General features: G+C 35.9%; 1 protein-coding gene across 17 annotated transcripts in view; it reads right to left on the bottom strand.

The window, feature by feature from the left end:
• CCDC88A (coiled-coil domain containing 88A) overlaps positions 1–25,488 on the bottom strand; it is a 130,421-nt gene that overhangs the window by 25,430 nt on the left and 79,503 nt on the right. For 12 of the 17 annotated variants that reach the window (XM_015112381.3, XM_015112382.3, XM_015112389.3 and 9 more), the window contains exons 14-22: positions 24,573–24,710; positions 22,009–23,079; positions 20,408–20,535; positions 16,121–16,262; positions 9,733–9,897; positions 6,044–6,205; positions 4,756–5,033; positions 4,402–4,545; positions 3,112–3,298 (exon numbers count right to left, since the gene is read on the bottom strand). In XM_015112381.3, coding sequence (XP_014967867.1) covers positions 3,112–3,298; positions 4,402–4,545; positions 4,756–5,033; positions 6,044–6,205; positions 9,733–9,897; positions 16,121–16,262; positions 20,408–20,535; positions 22,009–23,079; positions 24,573–24,710 — 2,415 coding nt within the window. The remainder of the gene's footprint in view (positions 1–3,111; positions 3,299–4,401; positions 4,546–4,755; positions 5,034–6,043; positions 6,206–9,732; positions 9,898–16,120; positions 16,263–20,407; positions 20,536–22,008; positions 23,080–24,572; positions 24,711–25,488) is intronic. The other 5 variants (XM_015112384.3, XM_077959557.1, XM_015112391.3 and 2 more) reach the window with 1 other exon arrangement.

The raw sequence follows: 25,488 nt of genomic DNA, 5'->3' as shown, positions 1-25,488 counted from the left end.
ATTAATTCTCACAAACACTGGGTCTAATATATAATAAATTATCTAACTCCCCAGACACTGCTTTCTGTCTTTAAAATGGTTTAACTTACAGTCCAAAAGCTAGATTCAAATATCTAATATTTTATTTCTATGAAATGTTAGACAAGTTAGTTCTCAGATTTATGAAATGAGGATAGCTCCACGCAACAAGACTGTTGCAAGGATTAATTAATATATGTAAAGTATCTAGTAGCATGTGTATAGCACACACTAAGTACTTAGTATGTCTCATAATTTCCCCATCTACTGTTTTCTTTCTTGTGAGACAGAATTTCGCTCTTGTTGCCCAGGCTGGAGTGCAATAGCCCGATCTCGGCTCACTGCAACCTCCGCCTCCCGGTTTCTAGCTATTCTGTCTCACCTTCCCGAGTACCTGGGATTACAGGCATGTGCCACAATGCCCAGCTAGTTTTGTACTTTTAGTAGAGATACGGTTTCTCCATGTTGGTCAGGCTGGTCTTGAACTCCCAACCTCAGGTGATCCACCCACCTCAGCCTCCCAAAGTGCTGGGATTACAGGCGTGAGCCACCGTGCCCGGCATCCATCCACTGTTCTCAAGAAACCTTAAAAGTCTGTGTGTAGTTTTTGTGGCTTGATCAAGGGAAATCAGGTAATTTAGTCAACAGTTGGTATTAACAGCTGGCATTCCTAGTAGTTGGGCTGCCAGCAGCATTGGGCCTTTTGTACGCAGTTAGTAGAAACTGGAAATATGCCTTAGCTAGGCCAGAGGTTCAAACAGAAGTTCAGAAGGCCCAAAGTAGTGATTCTAAAAGTTTGGCATCTCTTGTAGATTTCTGGGCCCGAGCATTCAAATTTGGCAGGTCTCGAGTAGAGCCCAGAGATCTGTATTAAAAAAGCAAAAGCAAATAACACATACCTGCCCTGCCTACACCACCCACCCCACCTCCCCCCAAAAAAAAACATTTTGAAAAATTTCAAAAGGTAGAGAGAAAATCAGAGAGAATGATACTATAATCATAAACAACCATCTAGATCTGTAACTGTGAATATCATACTATATTTATCTGTATGTTGTTAAATTGAAACATAACATACATGGTAGATTTATTTGAATGAATTTATTTTCTTCCCTGTACCTATGCCCTCTTGCAATGTGACTTCTCACTTTTTCCATAAAGAAGTGGAATCTATTTCCCTTCTTCTTGAATTTGGAATGCTTTTGGCCAAGAGAAAGTGGTGGAAGTGATGGTGTAACAGTTCCAAGCCTAGGCCTCAAGTTGCCTGTGGACTTCCACTCACACTCTCAGAGCCCCGCTGGAGGATGGAGAGACCACATGGAACAGAGAAGGGTTATCCCGGTGAGGCCACCATAGACCAGCCAGCCCTCAGCATACATGCCAGCTAATTACAGATGCAGGAGCAAACCCCTGGCAGTGAGTAGATTAGTATAGATGCTCAGCAAACTCAGACTCATTAGGCAAAAAGAAGTGTTTACTGTCCATTACCACTAAGGTTCTCCCATTGTTAAAGAGCATTATCGGTGTCAATAGACAACAGATAAAGCATATATAAAGAAAATAGAACAATTTTTTTGTTGTTGTTAGATGGAGTTTCGCTCTTTTGCCCAGGCTAGAGGGAAGTGGCGTGATCTCAGCTCACTGCAACCTCTGTCCCCCAAGTTCAAGCGATTCTCCTGCCTCAGCCTCCCGAGTAGCTGGGACAACAGGCGCCCGCCACCTCGCCCGGCTAATTTTTTTGTATTTTTTAGTAGAGACGGGGTTTCACCGTGTTAGCCAGGATGGTCTCGATCTCCTGACCTAGTGATCCGCCCGTCTCGGCCTCCCAAAGTGCTGGGATTACAGGCTTGAGCCACCGCGCCCGGCCCCAAGAACAAATTTTAAGTGTATATAGAGCTCAATGAATTATCACAAAGTGAACACTACGTTAAACCAGCACCTGGACCAAGAAACAGATCATTAATTGTATTCTAGAAACACCTGTGCTATCTTCCAACCACTATCCCTTCCCACCAAGGTTAACTACTACCTCAACCTTTTACACTATAGTTTTTTCCACCTCCACTAAATCATGTCATTATATGACTTAGCCCTCAGCCAATAATTAACATTTGACCCAAGTTGTGAGAATTAGCCAGGGATGCATAGATAGCTAGGGCCCTCTCTGGTCTCTCTCGAACAGTTTTCTGGACCACCAGTGACATGTGGGAGATCTTATGAAGACCCACTGAGGCTGACTCATTTCTTGAAAATCCTTTAATTTTTGACTAGTTCACTGGTCTGTTACTTGCCCCAACCAATATTTCAACCTCAAGCTATCTAAGAGTTGACCTTTGACAACTCTCCCAGGCATGGGGCTTTGCTATGCTCTGTTCCAAATCAAGTCAGTTTCCTCCAGTAGAAAGGCTGCTGGTTTTCACAGCCTGCCCTATGCTCTGTCAAAACTACCAGGTATAGGAACCAGGGAAGGAGAAGAGGAATGGGAGAAGCCCCAAGATAAAATGCCTCAGACAATCACAGTTCCTTCCCAGGGTTGAATAGTTTTGCTTTAATAAATGCTTCTCAATTTGTTATATGCCCTTGTTGGGTTCCACAGTCCCAACATTGTTGTTTTTGACAGTTCTGTCCAATTGTATTGTTTCTTAAGGAGTTGATTTGCTGCATTCCTCACTCTACCATTCTAGAGGTATACCATCCTAACTACAATTTATTTAGACTTTTATAAACCATAGGTAGAATGAACTACTTTCTGAGCTTTGTTGGGTAATTAATTGTATGTTGTTTCCAACTAATTTCTCTATTGGTTTATAATTTCATGCCAGGTGTGAACATTTTTTCATTAAATGAATAATTTTACAATTTTCAAAGAATCTGGACATAAGTTTAAGCTAATACTTTTTAAAAAGATTGTAATTAATGATATGGGAAGTTGTTCTGAATCACGTGTAGGTTTCAATGATCCTTGACCAAATTCTTTTAGATATACACCACTAAATATATACTAGTATTGTCATTGTAATATAGTCATTTATTTCTTAGGCATGTCTTGGTGCCTAAATGAAGGAAACAGCGATTAAACTTATTAAAGCTCACCTCACACTGGTTATTCAGCTTGGTTGATGTAATATCCAGTTGTTGGTATTGTTCCTTTAGCTTTGAAAATTCAGCTTCTAATCTTGTTTGTTCCAGTTTGGAATTATTCAGAAGACTTTTCAAATTTTTATGGTCAGTTTGTAAAACTTCTGTCTCTTTTAAAAGTTGACTATAGGTATGATTCAACCTATAATTAGAAATCACAGAAATATAATTAGATTATCTTAATAGCTTTTGGTATAATTTATACAATATGAAATGACATAAATAACATTAAGACATACTTAGAATAAAAGACTGTTTTACAAGTTACTAAACTTATCAAAAATCAGTTTCTATTCTGTAAAAACCAGATTTTTAAAAATCCTGAGTACCTTTCCCTTGAAAATAATTTTTAATTTCCCTTTTCCATCCACCCATCTCCACACTTGGAAAAGAATTTTTTAGTCTTTAAATATGTTCAAGTATAGGTACTGAAAGTTTCAAGTATTAATAAGAAAGTACTGGCTGGTTACTGATGGTCCATGTTTGTAATCCCAGCATTTTGGGAGGTAGAAACAGAAGGATCACCTGAGGCCAGGAGTTTGAGAGCAGCCTTGGGGATCACAGGAGACCCTATTTCTACCAAAACTAAAAATTAAAATAAAATTTTAAAAAATTAGCCAGGCGTGTTGGTGTGTGCTAGCAGTCTCAGCTACCTGAGGGGCTGAGGTAGGAGGATTGCTTAAGCATAGGAGTTTGAGGTTGCAGTAAGCTATGATCGAGCTACTGAACTTCCGCTTGGGCAACAGAGTAAGATCCTATCTCTCTCTCTCTCTCTCTTTTTTTTTTTTTAGGAGATGGGAGTCTTACTCTGTCACCCAGGCTGGAGTGCAGTGGCACGATCTCGACTCACTGCAACTTCCACCTCTCAGGTTCAAGCAATTCTCCTGTTTCACCCACCCAAGTAGCTCGGGCTACAGGTGCATGCCACCATGCCTGGCTAATTTTTGCATTTTTAGTAGAGATAGGGTTTCACCATGTTGGTCAGGCTGGTCTCGAACTCCTGACCTCAGGTGATCTACCTGCCTCGGCCTCCCAAAGTGCTGGGATTACAGGTGTGAGCCACGCACCCTGCCTATTCTATTTTTTAAAATTCTAAATTCAAACTATGCTTGGTACTACAAAGGGACAGTATGTATTTTGGATGTAAGAAATAATACATAATAAAAATATATATATATACACACACATATATATGTATATACTTTCTACATAAAATGTTTGTTATATATAATATGTATTTATTACCTATCATTTTCACCACAAAGTTTCTTGTATTCTGCAGCTACCGTTTCATGGTTTTTATTTTCAAGCAGCATTTTTTCCTGTTCTACTTTGAGCATTTTTTCCAAATCTTCCAATTGTCCTTTCTGTTTTAATAACTGATTGTAACTGGGGGAAAAAAGGCATTTGGTTTATAATATTAACAAAAAAGAAACTTTAGAAATGAAGGAAATGAGTAATTATCATTTAAAACACAGGTAAATGTATATACATTTCCTACATAAACTAACATTAGATGTGTTTAACATATAAAATTTATTATACTACTTGAAGAAAATTCATTTTAAATTCACAGTACAACAAAATATAACAAATTACCGGTCTTCAAGGTCTCTATGTTCCACCTCAAGATTTTTGTGGGCAGACTTCAGAGTTCCATGTTTAGAGATAAGAGATTCATACTCTGAAGCCTGACGTTCATGAAGAAGTTCCAGCTTTTCATGATCTTTGATCAGAGAATCATAGAGAGATTTTAGGTCTTCTCGCTCTTTGATTACCGATTCATTTTCATTTTCTAAGGAAGACTGCTGGATTAGGAGTTGTGCATTCTGGTTCATAAGTGAGGTACTTTGGGAATTAAGGGTAGAATTTTCAACCTATGAGAATATGTATTGTTATCAGACATAAGAAAAATAGTTCACGTTCTTTTTTCAAAGTACAAGATTACAATGTTAAATAAAGCAAGCTCTAAATGAATCACAGCAGATATATTTACATTATACTGGGAAGATTTTGATTTTAGTTTCCCAAAGAATAACGCTACCATTTAATTTTGATTTTTGGGAGTATTATAATACACACATACATACATATATGTGTGTGTGTATATTAGACATATATATATTTTATGTTTTGGGTTGAATTTATTTTAAATGAAGGTGATTAGCAACCATTTTATTATATTACAAATGAAAATGTATAGAATTTGAAGTGCTAGTTTATCATTTCTAGAATTTGGTGATAGAAGTTGATAGAAGTGAAAAATTACTTGTGGAAATTTTTCAAGAGTCCAAATTAAATAAATATTTTCTTTATCAAACAAAGTGTTGATGCTGATCAAAGAAAAGGGTTACAGAAAGAAGAATTCTTAGATTCAGAGAGGGAACTTGTTTCTGTTCTTTAAGAGGTTTCAGCGTTGAACTTTCCCCCACCTGATTGTTCTGTCTGGAAAGACACTGGCGGTGTTAAGTATGGATCCTTTGAACTTAGGACAGGTCTAAAGACAAAATTCTCATGTTGTCCTGCTTTCCAGTAACTAAACTGATAAAAAAAGCTATACAAATGAAATAAGGAATAGTATGCTGCAACCATACTCTCAAACAAGGATTTCTACCTAATTTATTACAATCAACTTAATGAAATGGTAGAAAGACCACAAATATAATTTATCTCTATTTAGATGTATTGACTGAATTTATTAATATTTAAAGCCTTTGACATTTAAAAAATTGATGTGTGAAAGTTTAGGCATGGCACTAAATAAAAACATTTTCATTTATCTTTAAGTTCATTCGCTAAGAAACAATGTTTCCATGTTTACCCTCCCTTATTTTAATAGCATAATTCAAGAGTTTGGTTGCATATTCCCAAAATATTATATTACAACCTGAAGCTTGGCATTCTGTGTTTGAAGAGTGGTATTCTGTTCCTGTAATGATACTGTCTGCCTCTGAAGTGCAAGAATCTGAGCCTGCAAATTATTGTTTTGTGTCTCAAGCTGCTTCAGTTGAGTTTTCAACGCTTGCTTCTCTGCTTGCAGTGTAGCATTCTTAAAAAACAAAAACCGAAACCAAACATATTAATAACAATAGCAATACTAAACATATTTCTATAATATACTGAATTTTATACTATGAGTATTTATTAGCAGTACAATCCATAAAACCCCAACAATCTTAAAAGAGAAAAAAAAAAAACATTTTCCCCATCCCAAATTGTAAACAGACATTCATCAGAAAGAAGGCAATAATACTAAAACCTTAATATTGTGCCTGTGTCTTGTCTGCACTATAATATCCTAAAAATAAAATATCCTATTCTAAATATATTTATTAACACAAAAACTAGAAAGGAATTGTCAGTTGTATGGTTTTAATACTGCTTGAAGGTTCCCAGAATGACCAGAATAAATGGGGCTGTGTCCAACCATGGAGATCTATCTTTTCTAATTTACCCAAAGGCAAATATATACCTAAGTGAGTGGTGGTCCCAGAGATAGTGCAAAACTAAGTAATTTCCAAACACAAATATTTCAAAGGGAAGCAGGTTTACAGGAACAATCTTAACCATCTGTTTGAAATTTGCAGTCCACAACAGACCTAACGCAGATATTTTCTTATTTTTCTCACGATATAAAATGCTAATTAAAACTCTACTTCAACTATAAGACTCCTGGAGCATTTCCAAACAAAACATAACATTTTCCGTTTTTCCGTAAGGCCATATTTCAATGTTATAACAAATGAACTACTATGCGAATCAATGATTATTATATTTTAAAATACTTGTCATTAATCTTTTCAGGATTATTTCTAAATTAAATTTCATAAAAAATCAGCAACAGCAAAGTACAAAGAACCCTCCAGAAAACAGAAATAAAACTTTAATATACTAAAGGTCATAATTGGTCTACCCTGCAGTATGCATAAAAAGTTAACAACTGAATCACAACAGATCACTCTTAACATATCTATATGTAAATATAACATTCACTTTATTGGCTTTATGTTATATACACTGCATGTCACTGTGTAAAAGGCAGGTCAGGATTTGACCCACATATTATACTATAAAATTGAAGCTGAGGAAACAAAATGCTTTAAGATGCGTTATGATTTTGTATTTCTCTTTTGTTCATTTGTTCAAATAAAAAGGATGAAAAAATGTATACTAGAAAAAATAAAATGGAATACTGACAGTACTGACGTATTTATATACCATCTCAGCACAAAGAGGTGAACCATTTTTCACATATATATGTGAAATACTATTGTAGTTTAGCACTTTAGAAACTAAATTGTACAAGCTCTACCGATTATTCCAGGTGTCTCTAGGAATAAAAAAAATTCCTATAGTCTATAATGAAGAGAAGAGATAGCTGAGAGGGTATCTTAGAGCAGGAAAAAATTTACAATGGAAAAGAAAGAAGTTAGCAAATATAATACTGGCAAACACAAAAATTACCAGCCTATTATATGGCTGACCGTCTTTATAACCCCATTATCTAAAATATGAAACGAAGTAATTTTTTTCCAATGGAAATTTATAAAGGAAGTCTACAAGAAAAAAAAAAGATTCACCTTACAGAACTTCATATGCCAGCTCAATTTTCTAAAATGTAATTATGAATCCAGGCAATATAGGTATATATATCACTGATTAAAAATAGGTATTTATAAATGGCCAACAAATACATGAAAAATGTGTAATGCCTAACTCATAATTTTAAATGTACACATTAAAATATTTTCTCCTATTGCTTTAACAAAAATTAAAGCACTAGGTACTATCCAGTGTTAATATGGAAAGATAGGTATACTCTTTTAGTGGGATTGAAAGTTGATGTGATTTTTAGGCTGGGTGTGCTGACTCACACCTGCAATCCCAGCACTTTGGGAGGCCGAGGAGAGCGGATCACTTGAGGCCAGGAGTTCGAGACCAGTCTGGGCAGCATAGTAAGACGCCACCTCAACAAAAAATACAAAAATTCGCTGGGTGTGGTGGTGTGCACCTGTGCTCCCAGCTACTTGGGAGGCTGAGGCAAGAGGATCACTTGAGCCTTGGAGGATGAGGCTTCAGTGAGCTATGATCTTGCCACTGCATTCCAGCCTGGGAGATGAGTAAGACCCTGTCTCAGAAAAGAAAAAAAAAAAGAAAGAAAGAAAATTGATGGGATTTTTAAAGACTAATAGAAAATATCAATTAAACACACACACACACACACACACACACACGCACATATATATCCTTTGGCCTTGCAATTTCACTGTCAGCAATTTAGCATTCTATGAACATGTTTAAAAATAACCTAAATGGGCCAGGCGCAGTGGCTCACACCTGTAATCCCAGCACTTTGGGAGGCCGAGGCAGGTGGATCACGAGGTCAGGAGATCAAGACCATCCTGGCTAACACAGTGAAACCCTATCTCTACTAAAAATACAAAAATTAGCCGGGCGGGCGTGGTGGCGGGCTGAGGCAGGAGAATGGCGTGAACCTGGGAGGCGGAGCTGGCAGTGAGCCGAGATCACACCACTGCACTCTAGCCTGGGCAACAAAGTGAGACTCCATCTCAAAAACAAAACAAAACAAAACAAAACAAAAAACCTAACTGTAGAGAAATGTGAGATTTATTTAAGTAAATTATGGTAACATTCACACTATGGAATAATAGGTAGTCATTAAACAAAATGAAATACGCATACATCTGCTAAAATTGAGAGATCTCCAAGATAATATTAACAGAAAATGCAAATAGGAATTTTGTATAGCATGATCCCGCAGGTATAAATTTGTAAAAGAAATATACTTCTATATACAGATAAATGACAAAAAAATTTTCTAGGAAGATCAACTGTTCATAGTGATTCTTTTTGAATGAGAAAGCAGAAATCAATGGTGTGGGGATTATTTTTTGGTTTTATTGCTTAGTTTTTAATTAAAGGTACTATTTTTGTGTTAAATTAAAAAAAACACCACCACAACTATTTTACTTGCTATTGTGTAAGTTCCTTAAGTTTATTCATCTTTTGAAGGGTAACTATTTGTTGTTCAGCTTGTTTGCTTGTTGTTTACTGTCAAGTATATATTGAACTAATTTAGCAAATATTTGTTAAGGGTCTACTACATACCGGGCACTATTCTAGATATTAAAGGCACGGTGGTAAAAAAAAAAAAAAAAAAAAAAAGAAAGACAAATTACCTGCTTTCATAAATGAATATGAAATTTAATTTCACTGTGAAAAGTGCTATGAAAAAACTAAAGCAATGGAACAATAGTGAATAGTTTAAGTTGGGGATAACAACTTCACTGGGGTAAGGAGTCAGGGAAGACCTTCTGCAGGACATATGATATGGCACCCAAATGCTGAGGGAAGCCAGTCATATGTTCCAGGCAGGAGAAGCAAAAAGAAAGGCCCCTGAGGTACGAACAAATAGAAAAAGGACTATATGACCAGAATTTTCTTATTAAGTGCCATCAATTGTTTAAATATTAGACAATATATCTAAGATAAATTTCTCCAGTGATCCTCTATTTCTAAAAAAAAAGATTCCTACTAAAATTAAAAAATACTTACATTTCTTTCTACTTCAATTAATCTGTCTTTAACTTTCAGAAGTTCTCTAGTTGTTTCTTGACTTTCTCGCTCCCATTTATTGTCTTCACCAGATATTGGAGGAGAGCTCTGTACCATCCTTTCCTCATCTTGTCTCTGTTTGAGAGCTTCATAATTTTTTTTCACCTAAAATTTTATTTAAAATATTTTAATGGGGAGAAAAAAATCACCACAGTTACATTTCTCACAATTAATTTGACTCTGAGCTGATCTGGTAAATATGAGAGGCAATATACTTTTAAATGTGATGAATAACATGTATGATTTGTGCTTTTTAAAATGCAAATCGTTTCCTCCTAGAAATATAAAACCTACTCTGTTTATGTGCCAGAGTAATGTCAAATCCTATTGTTTGTCGTGCAAATGCCCCTGGATAAGAGTGGATATAGATATGTTGCTAATGACTAACAATTCTTTTTAGAGCTATCTGTAACCAATTTAGAAATTTCACAGAGATGTCTATGTAAAGCACAAAGATTTGACACTTTATTAATTTTAAGGACATATCGTATTCAGGATTTTTTAGTTTTGAGTTGGCTCTCTTAAAGTAGATTATAATCACACTAGAAAATCCTAGAGAAGATATATCCTTGGATTGCGAACAATCCAAGGATTGTTAACTCATCATACATGACCAACTTGCTCATCATATATGACCAAATTTGCCAGATTTAACTTAATAACTCTTTCTCTTCAACTCAAATTTACTATTATTATACTTATCTTGAATTATTAAACTATCTTGAAGCACTAGTTTATCCTAGGAGATTCTTATAATAAATTTCAAGTTAACCCCAACCTTTGCATTAAAGCAAGGATAGAAATGTTTTATAGTTCAACATCTAATGCGCAACTTAAGAAAGCCTACAACTCAACAATTAATAATGCTACCGCTGAGTTAGAAAATAATGAGGTGAGACTAAAAAGATGCCAAGATAGAATGTAATGTCAAGTTTCGCAAGCCATCTAATGGGTACCCTATGATCCTAGTTTCCGGGTTTTGTTTGTTTTGTTTTTACTTTTAACACCCTAATAACAATAGATAAGTGGCATCATTTCCAGTCTCTATTTTACATGAATTTCCCACAAGGTCTTTGTTCTAGGCTTAGAAAGGCTATAAACATATGCAGTTATTAAGAAGGGGAGCTGAGAATAAAACTCAAGTCCTCTCATTTTATATTATTTTTTTGAGACATAGTCTCACTTTGTCACCCAGGCTGGAGTGCAGTGGTGCGATCTTGGCACTCTGCAACCTCCACCACCCAGGTTCAAACCATTCTCTTGCCTCAGTCTCCCGAGTAGCTGGGATTACAGGCATGTGCCACCATGCCTGGCTAAGTTTTGTATTTTCAGCAGAGACGAGATTTCACCATGTTGCCCAGGCTGGTCTCGAACTCCTGACCTCAAGCGATCCACCCACCTTGGCCTCCCAAAGTGCTGGGATTACAGGCGTGAGCCACCGCATCCGGCCGAAGGCTTCTCAGTTTAAAGCCATTGTTCTTTCAAGTAAGTATTAAAAATGATTATGTATCATTAATCAAAATATTTATATTCAGAGAGGAAATGAATACACAGTCTAGATAAAAATAAATCACTGTAACAAAGTAATTTAGAGCTAATTAAAATATTGTGAATTATGTTATGAATTCAAATTTAAAATTTTCAACAGTTCCCAAAGATAATGTAATCTTTAAAAATAGAGTTATAATTTGCATGAAGTTGCTAATGTACAGATTTTAAGTGTAATTCGGTAATTTTGAGAATGGCAAGCACCTATATAACCCATATATCAACATGACAGAACACTTCCATTACTCTAGAAAGATCACTGCACCAGGCAACCACTGTTTTCATTTCTTTCATAAAAGTTCTGCTTATACTAAAATTTCACACAAATACAATCAGTGTATATAATCTCTGTGTGTGTGTGTGTGTGTGTATGTGTGTGTTTCTGAGTATATTTCTAAGCTTTATCCATGTGTTGAGTACATCAGTAATTTTTTTCTTTTGGTCATTATATCCAGTTTTTTGATTATGATGAAGCTGCTAAAAAAATTCATTTATCTATGTTTTCATTTTCCTTGAGTAAAGAGAAGTAGCATTATCACCTTCTTTTTCTTTTCTTTTTCTTTCTTTTTTGAGATAGTCTCACACTGTTGCCCAGGCTGGAATGCAGTGGTGCAATTGTGGCTCACTGCAACCTCCACCTCCTGGGTTCAAGTGATTCTCGTGGCTCAGCCTCCTGAGTAGCTGGGACTACAGGTGTGCACCACCACACCCAGCTAATTTTTGTATTTTTAGTAGAGACAGTGTTTCGCCATGTTGGCCAGGCTCGTCTTGAACTCCTGGCCTCAAGTGATCCTCCTGCCTCAGCCTCCCAAAGTGCTGGGATTACAGGCATGAGCTACCATGCTGGGCCACGGGCTAGGACTTTTTGAGATACTGCCATACTGCCTGCTAAATTAGTTATAACATCTTATATTTGCATCAGTATGCATGACAGTTCCAGTTGCTCCCAATTTTCACTAATATTTGATCAATATTTCCATATACATTTTAGAATCATCTTGTAAATCTGCCTGTTGGGATTTTAATTGGGATTATGTTGAATCAAGAGATCAATATGGGGAATCTGCCATTTTAACAATATTGAGTCTTCTAATTCCTGAACATGGTTCTTATTTCCATTTACTGAGGTATTCCTTTGGTGTTTCTAGTAGAGTTCTTGCACACATTTCCTTAAATTCATCCATAAGTATTTCATAGTATTATAAATGGTGTTTTTTTATATTTCATTTTCCAATCTTTCATTGCTAATATAGAGAAATAAAATAGACTTTTATATATTGACTTTTATCCTGTGACATTGATTAGTCCACCTTAGCTGTAGACATTTTTCTGTAAATTCCTCAGGGTTTTCTGTAAATATAGTCATGTCACATGTGAAGAAAGACATTTTTACTTCTTCCTTTCAAATCTGTATGCCTTTCATTTCTTCTTATCTTAGTATACTGGTTAGGATCATCGGTACAGCATTTAATAGTAACAGTGAGAGCAAAATCTTTGTATTCTTCCTGATCAAAAGGGGAAAGTGATTAGTCTATAGGCTGTTTATAGAAGCCCTTTATCTGGTAGATGAAGTTTTTTCTACTTATTCTCCAATTATTGAGAGATGAGTATTAAACCCTCTAACTGTAATTGTGGATTTGTCTTTCTCCATGTAGTTCTACAGATATTTGCTTCATCTATTTTGCAGCTCTGTTACTAGGTGTACCTCTGTTATTAGATGCATAAACATTTAACCTTGTTAATCTTTGTGCTGGAATGACCCCTTTGTAATTATGTAATGAACTACTCAGCTCTGGTGCTATTTATTGCACTAAAATTTACTTTGCCTAGCATTAATATAGCCAATCTAGCAATTTTTTGATTAGCGCTAGAATGATATATCGTTTTCCATCAAGATTTCTGATAGGTAGCATATAGATGGGTCTTGCCTTTTTGTCTAATTTATTAATCTCTGCTTTTTAACTGGGGTGTTTAGACTTTTTATATCTAATATAGTTATTGCCATACTTTAGTTTAAAGCTGCCATCCTACTATTTGTTTTCTATTTGTCCAATCTGTACTTTGTTCTCTGTTTCTTCTTTCTTTTTGCCTTTTGGATTTTTTTAACAGACAGGATCTCCCCTATGTTGCCCAGGCTGGTCTCAAACCCCTGCGCTCAAGCGATCTTGCTGACCTCAGCCTTCCAAAGTGCTGGGATTACAGGAATGAGCCTCTGTGCCTAACCTGGATTTATTTTTTATGAGTCCATTTTATCTCCCTTTTTTGGTCATATTACCTATATCTCTTTGTCATACGAATTTAGTGGTTACTTTAACCCTTATACTATTCGTATTTAACTTTCACAGTCTATCTTAAAGAGAATACTTCTTCACATATAGTATTAAAAGTTTATAACAATATAAATTCAGTTGAATACATAGCAAAAAGCTAGTCCATAACAGTTATGTCTAAACAGCTGAAAGTGGAAGTCAGCGATGGCTTTTGAGACCGGGTCTTACTCTGTCACCCAGACTGGAGTGCAGTGGCACGATCTCGGCTCACCGCAACCTCTGCCACCTGGGTTCAAGTGATTCTCCTGCCTCAGCCTCCTGGGTAGCTAGCTGGGATTACAGATGCCCACCACCACGCCTGTCTAATTTTTGCATTTTTAGTGGAGACAGGGTTTCACCATGTTGGCAAGGCTGGTCTTGAACTCCCAACCTAAAATGATCTGCCTGCCTCGGCCTCCCAAAGTGCTGGGATTACAGGTATGCCACTGCACCCGGCCCAGTGATGGCATTTTAAATATCTACTTGAAACACACGTACACAACTCATACCCAAACCCACTAATTTTCTGGTTGAGTAGCTTCATGAAGTTGATTTTATTTGCAACTCAGTGATACAGCTAATGGGGTAAAAAATTCAGGACAAAAAGCAGGTTAATGTGTTGTGTGTGTGTGTGTGCGCGCTTTTTTTTTTTTTTTTTTTTTAAATAATCCCTTTGGTTAACTAGACACAGTTCTAAAATTTACTCTCTGGCTCTGAGAATGTCTGGATGAAAAATAAGTAAAACTTATTCTGTAACAATGTATGTTCCATGGCAATGTCTGTGACAAACAGCAGCAATGGTGTCAGCAAATAGTGAAAAAAAATTGGAACATTCTATGTTACTAGATAATATTGCTTATTGAAAAAAATGACTAGGAGAAGTTTAAAGACCAATAGGCAGCCCTATCTCTGAACTTCTCTGAGTACAGCACCTCCTATAATTGGCATGTGCACTGTGGGGATCTTAAATCTATACCTTTGGAGTTGCTGCAAGAGGTAATCACTACTATGAGCATGAGGATTCAAAGCCAGGAAAGCTCCTGCACACACCCAACGTGAATCTTATCTTATACGTAAACCATCTGGTGGAAAGATTATTCTCAGACAACTACGTGAAGAGGATGGACTGACACGGCCCTGCTGTCTATTTATATTTCTTTTTTTTTTTTTTTTTTTTTTTTTTTTTTGGAGACGGAGTCTCGCTCTGTCGCCCAGGCTGGAGTGCAGTGCCCGGATCTCAGCTCACTGCAAGCTCCGCCTCCCGGGTCTACGCCATTCTCCTGCCTCAGCCTCCCGAGTAGCTGGGACTACAGGCGCCCGCCACCTCGCCCGGCTAGTTTTTTGTATTTTTTAGTAGAGACGGGGTTTCACTGTGTTAGCCAGGATGGTCTCGATCTCCTGACCTCGTGATCCGCCCGTCTCGGCCTCCCAAAGTGCTGGGATTACAGGCTTGAGCCACCGCGCCCGGCCTATTTATATTTCTTATAGTGTTCTGAGTAGAATGATTCTAAATGTAGCCTATAGTAATCTTGTCAGTCTAAGTATTCAGTTAACCTTGAGACCACTCCTGGGGCACTGCAGAGATAATAAAAGGGTGAATAAACCAGAACATGACTCTACCAATCTACCATCTACCAACCCTGTGGAATGGGAAAGTCCCTTATATTTTGATTTGCTTCCTTAGGGAAAATAAACAGTTATCTCTGCCTTGCTTGCTTACTTCACTGAATACTTCCAAATATCAAAAGAAAACAGATCTAGAAAAGACCTCAAATTTATGAGATCAGGTGCTGTCATATTTTGCTTAGCAGAATTTTCCCTGGATCCTCAATAGGAAAGAGTGACAGAGTAAAATGTCAATATCACAATGAGAGCTTTTCCTAATAATATAAGCCTGCCTCTTCCTCATTCCACCCACACACTTCTGATATATCCCTAACAGCATGCAGGATATCACACACATGAAATAGCACTGAATAAGCTATACCATATTCATATGACAGAGATCTGTTTAAGAATACTCTCAAGTGGCCGGGCGCAGTGGCTCACGCCTGTGATCCCAGCACTTTGGGAGGCCGAGGTGGGCGGATCACAAGGTCAGGAGATCGAGACCATCCTGGCTAACACGGTGAAACCCCATCTCTACTAAAAATACAAAAAATTAGCCGGGCTTGGTGGCATGCGCCTGTAGTCCCAGCTACTCAAGAGGCTGAGGCAGGAAAATGGCGTGAACCCGGGAGGCGGAGCTTGCAGTGAGCCGACATCACGCCACTGCACTCCAGTCTGGGCGACAGAGCGAGACTCCGTCTCAAAAAAAAAAAAAAAAAAAAGAAAACTCTCAAGTTTATGAAAAAGGAATAGACTAAATATCAATAAAATGTTTTATATTTTTATTTTCTACTTTATATTTTTCTGTCCAAATATTTATATAATAAATGATCCTTAAAATTCTTTCCAAGAAAATCACTTACTGTTTTAAGTTCTTGGCGCAATTGCTGGTTATAATTCGTGGATTCTTCTAATCGAGCTTCTAAAGCAGCAATTTTTTCTTCTTTTATTTCAAGAGACTTCTTAAGAGTGGATTCTAATTTTGATTCCAAAAGTTTATACCTACTATCCAAGTACAAAGTAATATAGTTCATTATTGGAGGTCAGAAAATTATTTTTAAAGATAATTTATGACCACAAATATTCATGCCATAAATGGGTCTTATAAAAACCTTGTTGTTAAAGAGGCAAAAGAACTCATCCTCTTCTTACTGCCCCATTCTCCCTTTAAAACTAATCCTGGTAATGAAGCAACAAAATCATCGAGTGAATAGAGCTCCAGATTATGGCTTAGATTATCAAAAGCAATAATTAATTCTCAAGGAATCTGGAAGATCAAAGTCCCAAAATAGCCCCTTTCAGTAATTAAGACTCTTATTTTTTTTTTTTGAGATGGAGTTTAGCTCTTGTAGCCCAGGCTGGAGTGCAATGACATGATCTGGGCTTACTGCAACCTCTGCCTGCTGGGTTCAAGTGATTCTCCTGCCTCAGCCTCCCTAATAGCTGGGGTTATAGGCATGTGCCACCACGCCCAGCTAATTTTGTATTTTTAGTAGAGACAGGGTTTCACCATGTTAATCAGGCTGGTCTTCAACTCCTGACCTCAGGTGATCCGCCTGCCTCGGCCTCCCAAAGTGCTGGGATTACAGGCATGAGCCACCACACCCGGCAATGAAGACTCTTTATCTCAGAGTACAGAGTAGTTACAGTTAAAAAATGATGTATTTGTGGCACAGGATACTGGTGACAGAGTGGCAAGAGGGAGATGGATGTGACTTAGTGTTGCAATTATCTTTCTGAATGGCAGATAATTATTAATAAATACTTTTTTTCCACAAAAAGGATGGTATATGAACACAATTCAGAGTGTATCATAAACCAGTATTTATGATCCATTTCTTAAACCCAAAGACCCTGAAGACAAAACCAAATAAAAACCTAAAGTGTGTATATGAGAGTTTCACCACATTCTTTTACTGGAATTAATTTTTATGTAAATATTTTCTTCTCAATCAGATTTTAATTTCATTGAATACAGAGAACAAATCTCATTCATTTTGGTATTGGCTCAAGTCAACAAACATTTAAAAATCATTTACTGAGTCCGATTTTGGGTATGCCGAATTGGTGACGTCTGAGTTGCTTCTGGTCTATCCTGGTAGAAACATACAGTAAACAGAGAAAAAAAAAAAAGGATCTCAGGTGAGACGATGTATGGGAAGGCTCAGCATACAGAATGAATGGATAAGAGGCCTGAAAACATATGAAAACATAATCCTGTGAGCAACCAGATTGAAAGAGAAGACAGAAGACAGAGAGGTAAAGGAGAAAAGACAAGAGTGATCACCTTTGTATACAACTCTATCACTTTATTTATTTAGAGACAGAGTCTCACTCTGTTGCCCAGGCTGGAGTGCAGTGGCGCGATCTCAGCTCACTGCAACCTCTGCCTCTCAGGCTCAAGTGATTCTTGTTCCTTGGCCTCCTGAGTAGCTGGGATTACAGGCGTGCACCACGACACCTGGCTAATTTTTCGTATTTGTAGTAGAGGCAGGGTTTCACCATGATGGCCAGGCTGGTCTTGAACTCCTAACCTCAAGTGATCCGTCCCCCTCGGCCTCCCAAAGTGCTGGGATTACAGGCATGAGCCATTGTGCCCGGCCTACTAAATTTATTTTGTTGCATTTAAATTTATCTACTTATACATTCAATTCAAAAACTACACTATATATTCCTTGATGGCAAGAATAAGTATCGTAATAATAACTGTACCGTCAAAAAAATTCAGAAAGAATAACATGAATTAGAAAGATGGGAAAGTTAGGCCGGGCGCGGTGGCTCATGCCTATAATCCCAGCACTTTGGGAGGCCAAGGTGGGTGGATCCTGGGGTCAGGAGTTCGAGACCAGCCTGGCCAGTAAAAATACAAAATTAGCCAGGCGTGGTGGTGCATGCCTGTAATCCCAGCTACTTGGGAAGCTGAGGCAGGAGAATCACTTGAACCTGGGAGGTGGAGGTTGCAGTGAGCCGAGATTGTGCCACCGTACTCCAACCTGGGTGACAAGAGCAAAACTCTGGCTCAAAAAGAGAAAGATGAGAAAGTTAGACTAATAAAGGAATTAGGGACATCATTTGAGACTGATATACCTAAATCCCAAGGTGGAGGGAATGGCACATTAAAGGAATATATGTCTGTGAGCTTCTGGGTTTTTTTTTGTGACATAAAGACTAACTCCCTGGCTGAGAAAGAAGCTGGTTTAGTAGTTCAAGCCACTTTCTATTTCCAAAAAGCTTTAGTTCAACATATACCCTTACCTCCATGCCTAATATGTAAATAAATATGTGGAAATAATGAATGCCATCACATGTTGCCTAGACTATTATAATCACTTCCTAGCCTGTCTCTGTGCTTACAAATTCATCCTTTTTGTAATCCATCTTTTATATACTCTAAAAATTGCTCAGCACATTTTTGTGCTTTTATACAAATGCTTTTGTCTACATGGAATGCCCTTCCCCACTGTTCCCACCTTGTAAACCTCTGTCATTTTTTAAGATTCAGTTGAAACATTATCACTACTTCGATGCTAGATGATCAGCAGATAAGAAGAGCTCAATTAACATTGGCTAACTGTATGAATTAAGGTTTGGGACGAGGAGCCAAACTGTATAAAGGGTCCACCCAGAGCTGGGTTCATAAATTTATATGAACCTAGGGTCACTTAGCACTATAGGGTGTACTCTACTTTTTCTTTTGCAAAGAACATGCAGTATAGTGTCTTACATATAGTAGATAATAAATCTGTTTGAATAAAGAGGGGATGCATATTCAGTATCTATATTAAAAGACAGTCAATGAAATCTGCACTTAAAACTATCTGATTAATTCAAATAAAAATATTTCCTCATGAAATATCTGTATAATTAATTCAATAATCATTGCTTGACTTGAACTGATTGCTAGAATATATGCCTCAAATTATATCTCTGTTATTACACAACTAACTTTTTAAGTATCAATCTATCCTATTTACTTTGAACATTCTCAAAACTACATGAACAAATCACCATTAATTTTTCCAATATACATTTAATATAGAATATAAATACTGGAACAGTAATAATGAGTAGATAAAATATAAGTTATATAATTACAGAAATGGAATGAAAATCTAGTCTACATAAAATAATGTTCTTAACAATATACAACCTCTATTCCAGCTGGATTCATGGAGCTGACTGGATGCTAAACAATAGACTACTTGAAAATCAGATTAACTCTATTTGATAGACTGTAATTACCATGAGAGAATATATATTTTCTTTAAACCTATACTGATCATTTTTAAAATTAAAAGGCATATGAGTTAATTTTTTAACTCATATCCAGCTTTTAACGCTTTAGTTTTCCACATTATTTTTATACCTCAGTTGCTTTTCTTTTCCTTTGTTTCATACTTTTCCTCCATTTATCTTTAAGTCAACATTGTGGCAAATAAACGAAAGAACAGAGGTATTTAAGCACATGATTCAGATAAAAAATAACTTGCTTAATTGACTGTGTTTGATGAGCCGGAGGTTGGTTTGTTGTTAATGTCTTATTGTTTTCACAGTCAATTATAGCCTCTGATCTTCTGCTACCTGGGTAGCATCCTGTTTTCCTATTTTATAACTGTATTTATATAGTAACATTTTAGGTTTTTATTTTCTTATATCTATATTAGATTGTCTATGATTCCTCTTTTCTCCTTAAGAACTTTTTTTTTTTTTTTTTTTGAGATGGAGTTTCACTCCTGTTGCCCAGGCTGGAGTGCAATGGCACGATCTCAGCTCACCGCAACCTCTGCCTCCCAAGTTCAAGCGATTCTCCTGCCTCAGCCTCCCGAGTAGCTAGAATTACAGGCATGCACCACCATGCCCGGCTAATTTTTTTGTATTTTTAGTAGAGATGGGGTTTCTCCATGTTGGTCAGGCTGATCTCGAACTCCCGACCTCAGGTGATCTGCCCGCCTCAGCCTCCCAAAGTGCTGGGATTACAGGCGTGAGCCACCGCACCCGGCCACACAACTTTCTTTAAGGGAAGAAAGGAACCAGAAATAGGGTGAAATATATAAATGTTTTCTATAGCTAATACAGACAATAATTAATGTATGAGCAAAAAAAAAAAAAAAATTTTTTTCAACTGTTTGCCAAGTAGACTTAGTACTCACCTGTCATCAGTACTTTGCTCATCATGTAAGAGTCTCTCCTTATTCAACCCTATCTTCTCAAGCTCATGAGTTAATTTTTCAAGATCATTGTTCATCTGTTGGGTCTTCAATTTTTCACTCACCAAATCCTTATTTTAAAAGAAATACAAAACTCACGTGTCAAGGGCATAAACATCTAAGAAAGTCAGCTAAGATTCTAATTACCACCATCTAGGAATACATGTAATTTGAACCAGGAAATGTCGTTAAACCATTCCTTCATTATTAAAATGTAGCTGAAGTTATAACCTAGTTGAAATAACTTTTTTCCTTTTTTTTTATGCTAATGCGTTAAACAAAACCTTAAAAGGGAGTAGTAACTCTTTACTTGTGAATACACATTTAGGTTTGAAAACTGTGGGGGAAAAACATATCCATTTACTTTTTAATAACGAGCCTGAACTTTAGTGCACCTTTCTTCTTATAAATATATGTTGACTATAACACTTCTCTCCCACAAGATCCCTTCTCCCAGTGAAAGAGGTCTTATGATACTGATCTGAAGAACTAGAGGATGTTCTTAGAAGTTTAGGCACAAGGAACCTGTTGTTCATGTGTATAAGTCTACAGAAGAGAAAAATAAAAGGTCCCTCTCAATGCCTCTTTAGCAGAAATGCAGACTGCCCAATGTGACCTTCTGCCAGAATGCTAATATACTTTTAAATTGAACTTAAACGGTTATCACATATTATAATGCTTAGAGATGGGGAAAAAGAGCCAAACACACACCTTCTGACTTGCACCAACCATGTTTCACAGAACATACTGCCAATTTACTCCTGGAAGTTTCAGAATTCTTCTTGATACATAGATTCAAGCAAATACTAGTTGCTCAGTGTTGAACAGTTGAACCTGATTTGCATTCTCTGGCTTTGAGGTCAAAATTCATGGGGCTTTGGAGTCTGAAAAATCTGGATTTGAATCCAGTAATCCAACTCTGCTATTTATTAGCCGTGTGATCCTGAGTAAATTATTTAATGTTTCTGAACCTGTTTTCTCATCTAAAAAATGGATATAATACTTATAAAGGATTAGTTGTAAAGATTATGTGCATGTATATATATGTATATATATTTGTGTGTGTGTATATATATATTATTTATATATATACAACTTACATGAAGATTTTAGCCCAGTACTTGGCACATAGCACTCAATAAAAAGTAGCTATCATGCTTATTATACTTAGAATTTAATAAGAGTTTTGATCAAGCATTTTATCATTATATTGAAATAAAGGTTTAAAATTATAATGTAATAAGTCAGATACCACTAGGAAACTTTATTACTACAAATTCTTTTAAAAATACAATGTATAGGTATTTCTTAGTTTAACAAAAGTAGGAAACTTGGAAGGTATTTCTAGTTCTAATTCCAAAATTCTACTGAACCATAAAATAGATGATGCAAATTACTGATAGATTCCAATAAAACTTAAAGAAACCTTGAGTTAAAAATATTAACAAGGATGCAAATTAATGATAGGTTCCAATAAAACTTAATAGAAACCTTGAGTTAAAAATATAAAATATATTTGCCTTAATTTAGGTAAACATATTTACCTCACGTAGTGTAACCAACGTTTTTATATCAATAGTTGCTCTTTTCACAAGCTCCTTATTTTCTTTTTCTAGTTCTTTTAGACGGATACAAGATTCTTTATATACACCAATTTCTTTGGATAGAGTTTTGTTTTCTTTTTCCAAATTTCCAATCTTCACATTATTTTCTTCTAATGTGGTATCTTTAATTTCTGCTTGCTGTCGGAGTCTCTTATTTTCCTTCTCCAATTGTTTCTTATCCTTTTCCAGTTGAGAAGTCTCTTGCTCTAATGATTTATTTTCTTTTTCCAGTTGTTCTAGTCTTTTGCTAGATATTTTTAGTTCTTCTAGGTTTTTTTGCAATGTTTGATTTTCCATCTCTAAGTCTTGTAGTTCACTCTCTAATTGCTGGATTTTTTTATTGCTGTTCTCTAAAGCTTTTTGCAGTCTTTGATTTTCTATATCTAAACCCTGGTAGCTAACTTCCAAGCGTTCTGTTTTCTTGAAAGATGCTTTCAGGAGCTCCAAACCTTTTTTAAGTTGCTCTTTTTCACTTTCCAGTTCTTTGTTTTCTAGCTGTAGCTGAGCCATTTTCATGCTTGCACACTTCAAAGATTCTACATTCCTTCGCAGCTCTAAGTTTTCCTCATCAAGTTGGGAATTCTCTTTCTCTAGGGATTCTAACTGAAAGGTCAGATTTTTAAAGCTATCCAATGTTTTTTTTAATTTTCTATTTTCTCTTTCTAGCTCTGAATTTTCTTGTTCTAACGCCTCAATTTTTTCACAAGTAATTTTTAAATTAGTTATTTTTTTCTGTAACAATTCATTTTCTTTTTCAAGATGATGCAATTCATTTTCAAGTTCTTCTGCTCGTTCTCCTTTTTCTTTATAATGTTCCAGTTCTTTTTTAATTTGTCTTTTTTCAAATTCAATCTTGCTTAGCTTGCTACTTGTTTCTTTGATAGATTCATGGAGAATTTTGTTTTCTTTTTCAATGTCTTTCACTCTTGCTTCTGCACTTATCTGGGACCGCTGCCTTAAAGAAGACACTGTTTGATTCAGATGTTCATTTTCCTGTTCCAATATCTTAATCTAATTTGAAAAAGAAAATAATCAAAAGCTGTAATCGAGGAAAAACTAACTATGGTTTATCTCTTCCAAAAACTACCAAGAAAAGGGGAACAAAAAAAAAAAAGGGTACTAGAATGCCTGTCTTACTTTTAATTCTGACAAGTATTTACTGAAGACCACTGTGTACACACGCTGTCAGGTCATTAAAGTTCATGTCTTTAGGAAGTTCACAGTTTAAAGGAACAATTGAGAAATGTATTTTCTATTAATCATAATGGTCTTCAGATTATTTATAGTTACATGCTTCAAATACAAATAGGAATACCGGTGTCACACACACACATACCTCCTTGAGAACATAAGGTTTTACTTTTACTGAGTAACTTTTGCAATGCCTACAGTGGGTCCTCAGTAAATACTTGCTGTATTGTATGTGTATATATCGGTTTGTATGTGTGTGTATTCATTCCCAAAAAGAATTCTAAGTAGGAAGCATCAAAATCACAAAAATTACTGGGTACATTTGAGAACTAATTCATCCAATTTATACCATGACCTAATACAATGATTCTCAAAATTTAGTGTGTTAAATAATCTCAAGAAGCTTGGAAAAGTGAAGATTGAAGCTTAGTCTAGAATTTCTGTTCTGTATCTCTAAAGAAACCTTCATTTTTATGGCTGGTCTGAGGACTATACCTGGATGATATAAACAAATAATCTTACTTCTAAAAAAAATTAATGCTCAGGCATGGTGGCTGACACCTATAATCCTAGCACTTCGGGAGGCTGAGGCCGGAATATCTCTTGAGCTCAGGGGTTTGAGACCAGCCTGGGGAGCATAGCGATACTTTGTCTCTACCAAAAAATAAAAATTAAAAAATTAAAAAATTATCTGGGCATGGTGGTGCATGCCTAGTAGTCCCAGCTGAGGTGAAAGGATTGCTTGAGCCTAGGTGTTCGAGGTTGCAGTGAGCTATGATTGTGCCACTGCACTCCAGCATGAGTGACAGAGCTGGACCCTGTCTCAAATACATAAATATTTCAAAAACAAATCAATTAATCTATCCAGTTCTCAGTTTCCTCAAACATAAAATAAGAATGAACATTAAACACTTGAAAACAAATTTCATAATATCCAAGACAGTGTGGTTGCCACCGCATTTCTCCCTCTTCGGTAGGTCAGAGGACAGCTGCATTTCCTGGCCAACTCCACTCAGGGACTCTAGAATCTGCAGCCCTATTCCATAGACACTTGAAAGCACAAGAACTGCAAATGCTTATACTAGATGATTATCAAGCACACTAGCAGTTTAAAAAACTCTAAGCTTTCTCTTCAACTTTCCTAAGATACATAGGTTAGAAAATGAGGTAAAATTATAATTACTTTGAAATAAAAAAATTCTAAAATATTTCCCTTTAATGTTTATATCAACGTTTTGTTTGCATATATTTTAAATAACTTTTGCTAATAAATTTTAAAATACATTGTTTACTTAGTAAAAAAATGTACGAACCTGTCTCTCTGAATTTTCTCTCAGTGTTTCAATTGTTTTTTCAAGCTGAGCTTTCTCCTTCATTAGATCCTTGCTTAAATTCTGACAATTCTGAAGACTTTGCTTTTCTTGAACAATCTCATTTTCAAGAATTTCAACCTAGAGAAAATTAAATCACAAAACAATATGTTAAATATTCTACAATAGTGAAAACATGTCAAAACAAAAGATAATCACTGAATAAAGGATAAAATAGTGTTAATATCCAAATGCTAAAATTTAAGAACTCAGTATAGAAATTCAAGCAGCATTCCATGCTAATTTCTGTAGCTGTATAAAATCTGCAGACATGATTTCTTATCCTATGCATCTTTTGGGGTAAGTTTCATTTTCTAAACACAAAGACAAATCCAGCTGAATAAATGATAATGTGCTATATGAGAACTATACAAACTTTTTAAAAAGATTCTCTTGGCTTCAGTGGATTTGTAAAGTAAAATTTTACTTATACTCAGAGAATTTCAGTGAGCAAGAAGGGAGAAGATATAAAAAGCATGAAGGAAAAGATGAGAAATAGTACAGTATAAGTTCAATGAGGAAAAAAGAAAGGACTTGGTTTAAAATAAAAAAGAGGGAGAAAAAGAATACTACTATAAAAAAGGACTAAGGAAAACAGCAGCAAATATTTATATTTCAGGTTCAAATTTCTTTTCAATTACACATTTTAGAGATAAAAAATACTGGTAGTTAATATGTACAAAATAGCAAATTAAAGTTAAAAATATGCTAAGACTATTGATTTTTCCATTATCATATATTCAAACTAGGCAATTAAAAAAATCGAGAAGACTTTATAAAATATTCTACTGCAAGTTAAATGTTAAATTCTTATGTCAATAGTGAAGCACTCTAAAGCAATTTTAATTTTTCTATTTTA

The sequence above is a fragment of the Macaca mulatta genome, chromosome 13 (genome assembly GCF_049350105.2).
Source record: "Macaca mulatta isolate MMU2019108-1 chromosome 13, T2T-MMU8v2.0, whole genome shotgun sequence".
Lineage (NCBI taxonomy): Eukaryota > Metazoa > Chordata > Mammalia > Primates > Cercopithecidae > Macaca > Macaca mulatta.
This window is presented reverse-complemented; position numbering and strand designations above follow the sequence as displayed.